Genomic DNA, 10864 nt, shown 5'->3' on the forward strand with positions numbered 1-10864 from the left:
AATAGTTTTCCACAATTTGTCCGGTTACGATGCGCATTTTTTGATTAAATCCCTAGCTTTAACTTTTCCCGGCGCGGTTACACTACTACCCATAAATAAGGAAAAATATATATCCTTCACGAAACAGGTTGATGGGACGATGATGCATTTGAGATTTATCGATTCGTTTCGATTTATGGCTAGCAGTATTGATAAACTTTCTTCGTATTCAGGCGATGCCGATAAACGTATAAGACGTAGATTTTACAATAATCCCGCGCAGTTCAGCTTGATGACCCGTAAAGGCGTTTTCCCTTACGAATACGTCGATTGTTGGGAAAAACTCGACGAAACTGAATTACCTGCAAAGAATCATTTCTACTCGCACCTCTGCAATTCGAGTATCACAGACGCCGATTATGAGCACGCTAAAAATGTTTGGGAAGAATTCCGTGTAGAGTCTTTGGGGGCTTATTCCGATTTATATTCAAAGACTGATGTTTTGTTACTTGCAGATATTTTCGAAAATTTCCGGGTTAGCTGTTTTGAAACATACTATTTAAATCCGTTGCACTACTACACGGCGCCGGGGCTTGCTTTTGACGCGATGCTTAAACACACAAAGGTGAATTTACAACTTTTCGATGACCCCGAAATGGTTTTATTTATTGAAAGAGGCATTCGAGGTGGCATAGCGCAATGTTCTAATCGACACGCTCGCGCCAATAACAGATTTATGGGCAAAGATTTTGATCCGACCAAGGTGGAATCGTATCTTATGTATTACGATGTGAATAATCTTTACGGTGCGGCTATAAGTGCACATTTACCAATCAACTCGTTCGAGTGGGAGCATGATCCTATCGATATAACAACTCATCCGGACGATTCGCAGATCGGTTACATCCTGGAGGTGGACTTGGACTATCCTACAGAGCTCCACGAGGAACACAAAGACCTACCTCTCTGTCCGAAGCATTTCACACCACCAGGTAGTAAAATCCCTAAACTCGCCACCACCCTTCTCCCCAAAACGAAGTATATACTACACTATAGAAATTCAAAGCAATGTCTGAGTTTAGGTTTGAAATTAGTCAAAGTGTATAGAGTTTTAAAGTTTGCACAATCTCCATGGCTCGAGCCTTACATCACGCTCAACACCAACATGCGCAAACAGTCCAGGAACGAATTTGAGAAAAACTTTTATAAATTGATGAATAACGCTGTGTTTGGTAAGACTATGGAGAATGTGCGAACTCACACGGATGTTAGATTAGTTACAAAATGGGAGGGAAGAGGTGGTGCGAGAGCGCTTATCGCTAGGGCAAACTTTCATAGTTGCACCGTATTCAAGACTGATATGGTTATTATAGAAATGGATCGTGTCAAAGTTTACTTTGATGAACCAATTTATATCGGTGCGGCGATCTTAGACCTTTCGAGAATTATTCTGTACGATTTTCATTACAAATATATAAAGCCGAATTTTCCCGACAAAAAAGCTAAATTGTTGTACACCGACATTGACAGCCTTATTTACCAATTTAATGTACCCAACATCTACGATATCGTCAAACGTGATGTTGACTCAATGTTTGTCACCTCGGACTACCCTCCCGACAATGTGTACGGTATTCCGCTCAAGAACAAGAAACGTCTGGGCATAATGAAGGACGAGAACAACGGGAAAATTATGACAGAGTTCATTGGGTTGCGCGCGAAGCTGTACACCTTTACAACGATGGGCGAGGATGACGCCGATGGTACGAGAGTAAGCAAACGCGCAAAAGGTGTCAAAAATTCAACGCTGAACACCATCACGTTTGTTGATTATAAGCGCTGTCTGTTGGCTTACAAGGAATTGGCTCGATCTCAATGTCTAATTCGTAGCAAAAAACATCAAGTAAGCACTATCGTACAGAAGAAATTGGCTCTGAGTTGGCAAGATGACAAGCGACAATTGATACCTGGACAGACAGACACCTTACCTTGGGGGTTTGCTGCTGTCCCATAAAAACTAATTATAGGATTAGCTGTATGTATAAAACTGCCACGAATTCTTACGTTCGACACCTTGGACGATCCTTTGTCAAATCATTTATTCAGAAATGAAAAAAAGTTTTCAGAAAATGAAAAAAAGTTTTCCAAAAACAAAATCCCCATTTGATTAACATGTAAAAAAAGTTTCTCGGAAATGAAAAAAAGTTTCCCGAAAATGAAGAAAAGTTTTCCAGAAATGAAAAAAAGTCTCCAAAAATAAAAATGTGTATTAACCGTAAGGAAAAAGAAAAATATCTTGTATTATTATTATTGCTACGGATAGCTGTATGTATAAAACCGTTGCGAATATTTACGTTCGACACCTCGGACGATCCTATGTCAAATTATTCATTCAAAAATGAAAGAAAGTTTTCCAGAAACGAAAAAAAGTTTTCCGGAAATGATAAAAAGTTTTCCAAAAACAAAATCCCCATTTGATTAACACGTGAAAAAAGTTTTCCAGAAATGAAAAAAAGTTTCCAAAAATAAAAATGTGTATTAACCGTAAGGAAAAAATATCTTGTATCATTATTTTTGCTACGGATATGATATATAAGTGCATATGGAAAAGAATTGTGGAGATATTTTGTATAACTGTATGTTTTATTCTTATTTTGAAAAATACATAGAAATTATGTTACATGTCTGTTTCATTTATCCAACTGTTGTGTGAATTGTCAAATCCCAACCACTTCACATAGAGCTGATTCCCACGTTGCGTAATACTTTCTCCACCAGGTACCCATCGGGATATTTTACTTTGCTGAGTTCTTCCTCGTAGAAGCCTCCTTCGATGGAATGATCTTGATAATCGGTAAGTTTGTACGTCGGGGGGTTGGTATTTTTCACCTCGCTCACGGTGAATATTTCAGTCGTCCAGTTGGGCGTATAGCCTTTTTCGAATACATTTTTGTACTTGCTGATCCGCACTCGATCGCCAACTTTCAATTTCCGCTTCCGATTACTCCGCTTGATTTGGCGGGGCTTGTAAACGCTTCGATATAGTTGTTTTTTGTTGACTGTGCTGACATCCACCGGCTTCATTCGAATCGTGCGATGCTTGGTGTTGTTGTATGATTTTATTAGATCGCTCAAAATGTCAATCCACTTGTGAGATCCTCGGAGAGTAAACCGCTTTCACATTTTATTTTTCAACGTTCGATTGAATCGCTCGCATATAGACGCCTTTGAATTGCTGAATGTCGAATACATGTTGATATTGTGCCGCTTCATGAGTGTCTTGAATTCGCTGTTGTAAAATTCTCTGCCCTGATCGACGTGTAGATGCTTTGGTATGCGGTTCTGTATCAGTACGGATTTCATGGCGGTAGTCACATCTTTTCCACTCTTGGACTTTATCGGTACCGCCCACGCGTACTTGGAAAATATGTCGATGATTGTAAGCAGGTATTTGTAGCCCTTGTTGTGCGAGCTATATGCGGTCATGTCAACGAGATCTGCTTGCCAGGTCTCATCGAGTCCGCGTACATCTACGAATCGGCGCGGATAATTGCGTCGAGCCGGTCTGTGAAGTTCAGCAGCTATTGTCACCTTCATTGTTCCTTGCTCTTTGCCGCTCGATTTTTCAACTCTTCTTCCAACCGCTTTTGTTCCTCGACCGAAACTGATACCGCGCTGGTTTCCTCCAGTAACGTTACTCGTGCATGAAGCTTCCGAACGATCTTCAATAATCCAATTACGTAATCGTGATTACTCCTGTTACGCGCGCGCATCGGTTTAAGGATCTCATCGATTCTCTTCATGCGCTCTTCGTACGATTCTCTTAAACTATTTAGAACTTTCAGAGGAACAGCATCGATGGGCTGCTGAGGATCGGCTATGTTACACAATCGTTACCGTCCAAATCGTACTGATTGTCTGGAGTGATTTCAAATCCGACGCCCGGAGGCCCACGAATAAATTTTTTACCCCCACCACGGCCCAACTGTCGTCCAAATATATCTATGCTCATCGCTAGGTGGTCACCGAAGGAATGACGAATCTATGTCGATCTACCGCTTATAAATGATTCCAGCTTTCCGCAGCTCTTCAATAATGGCGACTATTTCATTGGAATGGCTGGTATTTCCCGCAGCCTGCGACGCCATAAGTAGCCAAAGACGATCTACAATTTCATTTGGATCATCCCAGTAGACGTTATCCACTTCTTGCCTCTCCTTTCGCGCAATCTTATATTCGGGTAAGCCTTTACTGGACTTTTTCGACGAGCCAAGATGTTGTGCAATGAAATTTCTATACTTTGCACTGTTTGAATCATCGCGAAGACTTCCATCGGCTTGGTATCGTTTCCGATGTGCATTTGTCATCCTTACAATTTTTATGTAATTGTTCTTGTCCGTATCATTCACAACCGTGGCATCGGGTGATTTTTTAAACAATAATTCGAGTAACCCTGGCGTACTCTGGTAACTTTCATCTCCCACGTTGATCAGATTATCGACGAAACTAATTTGTGAATCACCAATCATCATACTGTTTATCAACTTTCGAACGCCATATGCTGTATCTAAATCCTTCTTTTTACTTGTGCTAAACATTTTCAAATATCGTGCCACGGGATTCACTGTTTTCCTCACTGGTGTGCTTGTAGTGGAAATTTCACCAAATTTCAGTGTTTTATCGTGTGCATCCTTGAAATCCTCCTTATCATCCATATCCTCATCCTCATCCTCGCCATCCTTGGTACTCGCATCATCTTTTTCTTCTTTTTTCATTGCTGTATCAGACGATTCTGTTTTAATTTCTTCTTTAATATGCTGCTGCTGCTTTGAAGTATCCACCAATTCTTGCAACGGTGTTACGAGGGGCTTGAACACCTCTCCCATAACCTGGTCGGTCGTGTCTTTGTCCAACTTGATCATCTTGTGCTTTCGACGTATGACATCGCTTGCTTTCGATATTTCACTCAGCGTATCGCTATGCTTACGAATCTTGACACTCTCCATGTTGCCGGCTTGATCGTTACAATTGAACTGTGTGAGTTTGCGTTCGTTTATGCTAATAAAGCAGTCAAACCCCTTCCTGTATCTTCCCTCGTTGATTTCACTATGCTTGTCAATTCCGACAAAACTGTCTTTACCTTTATTCCAGCATGCCGAGCATAAGTCCTTAAATTGACGATATGTCATGTCGGTGTTCACGTGATCGTTGTAGATATGTTTCAGATTCATTTCATCTTGTCGAAATATCACCAATAAGTTTGCATTGTCACGCACCAGGTGTTTCGGAATACGTGCATACATTTGACTAAGATAAAAGCTATCGACGTCGCGATGCCTGCCCATGCTGAAGTAAGCTCTGATATTATCCTGCTTCTCACACGCCACATCGTCAAAAATCATAACAGAGTTAGGGTGGGCCTCTTCTGGTTTGACAACCTGATCGTTCTCACCAGACGGAAAATAGCCAACACCCTGCACGGATTCTAGTAACTTTTTCAAAAATTGATATTTTGGCTGAATGAGGGATTTTGAATGAACGTAGACATTTTCGAATCTCAATCCTTTGCCATGGGTGATTAGAGAGAGGAGAGCGTTCGTTTTCCCACAATTCGATGGGCCGCAAAAAATTGCCCTCACGGTATTTGGTAGTAATTTTCCATGACGTTTCTCTTTCCTGTTCCTCCCCCGACGAACCATTTTGTCGAAATTTGCAACAGGTAGTTTGTCAGTCTGATATTGAAATCTCATGATGCTCGGTTGAAGCGACAACGAGAACTAAGATGACCGCATATAAATTCATCCTTTTATAGAACTCGCGTTAGTTGCTGTTCGACTATGAAGACGTGCACACGTAAGAGACGCGGTGGTGGTTTGCTAAACAAAATCATCAATCATCTCCCAGTTGAATTGCACGTGCCTGGGTATCAGTACTGCGGACCCGGAACAAAATTGGTCAAGAGGTTGGCACGCGGTGATCCGGGTATCAATCTATTGGACGCTGCATGTGAAGATCACGACATTGCATATGCAAGGAATCGAGATATCGCTGCGAGAAATCTGGCCGACAAAGTGCTTGCCGAGAAGGCGTGGAATCGTGTTTCAGCCAAGGACGCTAGTGTGGGTGAAAAAGCTGTCGCGTGGGGAGTCACCAACACCATGAAAGCTAAATCTAAACTCGGTATGGGTTTAGCAAGGAAGCTGTCGAAACTTGGAGCCGGTGCAAAGTCACAGAAAAAACCTTCAACGGGTGGGAAGACTAAACAGCAGAAGAGGACAATGAATCTTAAATCTATCATTAGGGCGGCAAAGGCCTCCATGCGACCAGGTCATAAAGCTGTCGAGTCGGCGTTGGCCGGTGCCCGTGCGGCTGCGCGTGAGGCAGGAAAGAATGTTCGTGTGCCCCGTGTTATACCCGTGCCCGAAAAAATTGGCGGCATCCTACCCCTCCTCATTCCAATTTTGGCTGGTCTAAGCGCAACGGGAGCTCTAGCAGGTGGTGCTGCAGGCAAACATCAACATCAGTTCAGTGAGACCAAACGACACAATGCAACAATGGAGGCGATTGCGTTGGGCAAGGGATTATACCTGAGACCGTACCGCAGTGGCATGGGTCTGTACTTACAACCGGCAAAAAACTAATAAAGCTACCACGCCGAGCACTCACCCACGTTGATTTACACAAATATGCTCAAGATATGAGAATTCCACATTTTCGCGGCGTTTTCATGCGGAATGGTCTACCATCATCAGGACCGAAGACGCGAGAATCCGCAATTATTAATCTTGATGATAAGAACGGCCCCGGGACACATTGGGTTGCATATAAGAAAAACGGTGATCACGTTGTGTATTTCGATAGTTTTGGTGATTTGCAACCACCTAGGGATTTGATGAACTATCTCGGTGTTGGTAGCGTAAAATACAATCATAATAGGTATCAGGAATACGATACTGTGATTTGTGGTCACTTGTGCCTCAAATTTTCCAGCGGACAGCTATAAAAAGAGCGGTGTCACATTGGCGAGCATCAGTCATGACGGAATCATTGTCGTTAACACTGTCGGGCACCTCATCCCTGCTGGAGGCTCAATATTTTCCCCCAATCGAGTTATCGTCGACGAAAAACTATGTTCTCAGACTCGTCGAGTTCATGACATTCAATTCAATACCCAATATTCAAGAGAGGTGTAATAAATTTTACCTGGAGCCAGCGGACAACAGCCGGGCAGTCATTACGATACCCACAGGCAGCTACGAAATTGAAGATATTCAAAGTTTTCTGCACAAGAAACTACCTTCCGACATCTCCCTTAGTCTGCAGGCCAACAACAACGAGCTAAACAGTGAAGTTACGTGCAATCAAGTAGTAGACTTTAAACCCGAGGATTCCATTGGCCGATTATTGGAGTTTAAAGCGGTTGAGCTAGCACGGAACGTTACGCATAAGTCCGAATTACCGGTAGCCATACTGAAAGTTAATACCATACGCGTTGAGTGCAACATAACCACCGGGGCGTACATGAACGGACGTCAGGCTCACACGATTCACGAATTTTTCCCCACCGTCCCATCTGGATATAAGATTGTTGAAGTTCCCGCCAACATCATTTACCTCCCAATCGCCGTACAGTCGATACAGAATATACAGCTGCGGATAGTCGATCAAGACGACGAGTTGATTAATTTTCGCGGAGAAACGATAACGGTACGCTTACATATAAAATCGGTGAAATAATGGGGATTGTATTTGAGACGAAAAAGTCAGGCAAAAGTTATAAAAGCGAGACGTCATGGCCAAATATCATCAGTCGTCCAGCACCATTGACGAAGCTGACATCTCCGCTGAAGCTGACACCTCTGAACGCTCGGTTTCTCCAGAGTCTAGGTCTTCGATTACGTGGAAATTTTGGAAAATAAAAATTCGTGTTCGCTGCATCCTGTGCGTGTTACCATGGAGGAAATAATAAGAATACAGAAACCCGTGACATTCGACGAATCGATCGCACACTCTGAGGTTCACGCTCACCAGCCATTTGCATCATCGACCTTTGGGAATAACGATGAAATTCGAATTTCCGTTCAAAATCAGAACGAGTGCGTGCTACCGGAAAAAAGCTCCATGCACATTCACGGGAAAGTTACAAAAGAAGATTATTCTAGGGTGGCCGCTACAAAATTGGTCAACATGGCTGTTTGCCATATGTTTGAGAAAATTCGGTACGAGTTGAACGGTGTGGAAATTGATCGAAATAAAAATGTGGGCATCACCAGCATCATGAAGGGATACTTATCCCTCACCCCAGGACAACAGCGCGGCTTGGAGAACACCGGTTGGCTGAGCGTTGCCGATATCAACCTGGCCGATGATGCTGGAAATTTTGATGTCGTTATACCGCTGCGTTATCTGCTGGGATTCGCCGAGGATTATTGCCGAGTCGTCGTTAATGCCAAACATGAGTTGATTCTCACACGCGCTAACACCGATTTAATTGCTGTACTTCAGACAAACACTACCGAGAAGTTTAAAATTACCCTCAAAAAAGTCGAGTGGCTGCTGCCCTACATCAAACTAGCCGACAAGCCGAAAATCCAGCTACTCAACTACATCGCCAAGGACTCGGCCATTCCCATGAGTTTTCGTTCTTGGGAAACGTACGTGTATCCGATGCTGCCATCAACGACGCGGCATGACTGGGCGGTCAAGACATCGACACAGCTGGAGAAGCCTAGATACGTCATAATGGGATTCCAAACTGCAAGGAAAAACGAGGCATTGAAAAATGCTAGCGAATTCGATCATTGTAGAATAAGAGATGTGAAACTCTTTCTCAACTCACAGTGTTACCCCTATGGGAATTTAAATCTAGATATTTCCAATAATCAATACGCCATTCTGTACGATATGTATGTCCAGTTTCAAACATCCTACTACAACAAGGAAGCCGAACCTCTGCTTTCGAAAAGTGAATTTATAAAACGCGCGCCCCTGAACGTTATCGATTGCTCAAAACAAAATGAATCGTTGAAAACCGGTGGACATCCGGCTGGAATTTGAAGCAAGCGTAGAATTTCCTCGAAACACCGCAGCCTACTGTATGATCTTGCACGATCGGGTCGTTGAGTACAGTCCGATTAGTGGCACGGTGAAGAAATTAGTATAATCCAATTTTTAGAGTAATATGTTAAATGTAAGAATGTAGAAAATAATATGAATAAGGTTAATTGTTGAAATTATTAATAATATGATCAATTATTATATAGAAGCTGCAAAGCCAAATGTAATTGAGGATAAATAAAAACATCTGTTCAGTGTATCTAATTGTTATTTTGAAATTGACTTGCTCCTCCCACCATCCTCCCGTAACCGACATCTGGCATTTTTATTAATTTTTGAAGAATCTTTCATGTGTTACAGATTTATTTCAACAGCCGCATCCGGCATTTATGATAAAATTTAGTATGTACAGATTTATTTACATTACCACCCACTGTATTCATTATCGGCATGAGCTGAAAGGCTGCATTTCCAGGAATTTTTCTCAAGTGGTCTAGCGTTATCTAACTTCGAGCTTCCCGCCGTCGAACAGGACCCGACAGGATTTCGCCCCCCCCCCCCCCCCCGCCGCTGGGGATTTACCGCGCGCCTAATTCCACCCCCCGCGGGCTCCCCGCGCGCCCTTCGCGGACCCCCCCCCCCCGCCGCGCGCCGCTGCAGCCGGCCCGGCCGGCCCGTAGCAATGGGGGGAACCCCCCCTCAAAACGCCGCCATTGTGCGCCAGAACTCTTATATCCTATCTACTTGTTTGTCTAGCAAGGCGGATCAATTTTGTGAACCGCAGTTGTAACCGACACTTTTCCACCATCAATAAATAATTAATCTAAATATTATCCTGTGAGTTGCCTAGATTCTTGACTACCACCAACAACCTTACATGTATACAAAAATCTCTCTTTCGGAGTTTTAAGATTAGTTAAAAATATTCTTAATTTTTCACTACAGCGACTTGGATAAGTGTTGAAAAAACACGATAAATAAACAAATTCAGAAATATTGAAGGTAACAATAGTGGAATTCAATGACTTACCGTTTCTGTTCCGTTTAGATCAACGCATAATACTTCACTTGACACTTCACCGTCTCTCAGGTTTGACTGCCAATGAGCTGACCCTGGACCCGCAATCTTATATAATGAACCCTCGTGTTTATGTTTTGCAGACGAAAAAAAAGCGATATCGTAGAGCGGTCCTCATGCTCACCAAATGCCGCTACCTCGGTTTACGTAATAGTTTTAGCACATACAGCTGTACGCGCACAGACACACGTACAGCTCACCCTGTGAAAAGGATTACCATCACAGCAAACGATCATTCAAGTTGCAACTTGTCAAGCGCAAATGAGAAATAAGAAAAATGAAATCCACAAATGTTTGAAATTGCTTAACATCATGGAATCTGCTTACAAAATCTTGAAAAAATCATCGTCAACAACAGAAATTCAAAAATGGATGACATTTGGGACATAAAACATCTGGGTTTCCAACAATGTTCTACAAAAGGCTTCAACCATTGGTAAAAAAAACAAAAATTATCACAACGATCGGACTCTTGAAATCGCTAGCTGAAAAATGCATCCGTCTTCAGAGAACGGGTGATGGTACGCGCAAACAAAGACTAAGCGATAGAGTACACTGGGAACCGTTGGAATATGCTTTTGAGGAAAAAACTCGAACCGATTCCATTGTCAATTTGAAACATAAACACGTGGAGAGATTTCTACAAGACGCAAAGGTACTTGCTGCGAGAAGACTAAAAACGCTTTGCAGAAAGCCAGGAGCCTGAAAGTCGCAATACTGACTTGTGAATTTGAAATAAGAAAAGACGAT

At 42.6% G+C, this 10864-nt stretch overlaps 1 protein-coding gene across 1 annotated transcript; it reads left to right on the forward strand.

Annotated features, from left to right (window-relative positions):
* The first annotated feature begins 7932 nt into the window (after positions 1–7932).
* LOC124414420 lies at positions 7933–10504 on the forward strand. Its single transcript, XM_046895368.1, has 3 exons — positions 7933–8944; positions 10085–10261; positions 10356–10504. The coding sequence occupies exons 1-3, from the start codon at positions 7933–7935 to the stop codon at positions 10502–10504; spliced, it is 1338 nt and encodes a 445-aa protein (XP_046751324.1).
* Positions 10505–10864: the final 360 nt, after the last annotated feature.

This window comes from Diprion similis, chromosome 14 (genome assembly GCF_021155765.1).
Source record: "Diprion similis isolate iyDipSimi1 chromosome 14, iyDipSimi1.1, whole genome shotgun sequence".
Lineage (NCBI taxonomy): Eukaryota > Metazoa > Arthropoda > Insecta > Hymenoptera > Diprionidae > Diprion > Diprion similis.

Coding starts and splice junctions, on each gene's coding strand:
- LOC124414420 (XM_046895368.1), top strand. CDS start 7,933: ATGGAGGAAATAATAAGAATACAGAAACCCGTGACATTCGACGAATCG. Junction 8,945..10,084: donor CGAACCTCTGCTTTCGAAAA/GTGAATTTATAA, acceptor TGTTCCGTTTAG/ATCAACGCATAATACTTCAC. Junction 10,262..10,355: donor ATGCCGCTACCTCGGTTTAC/GTAATAGTTTTA, acceptor CGATCATTCAAG/TTGCAACTTGTCAAGCGCAA.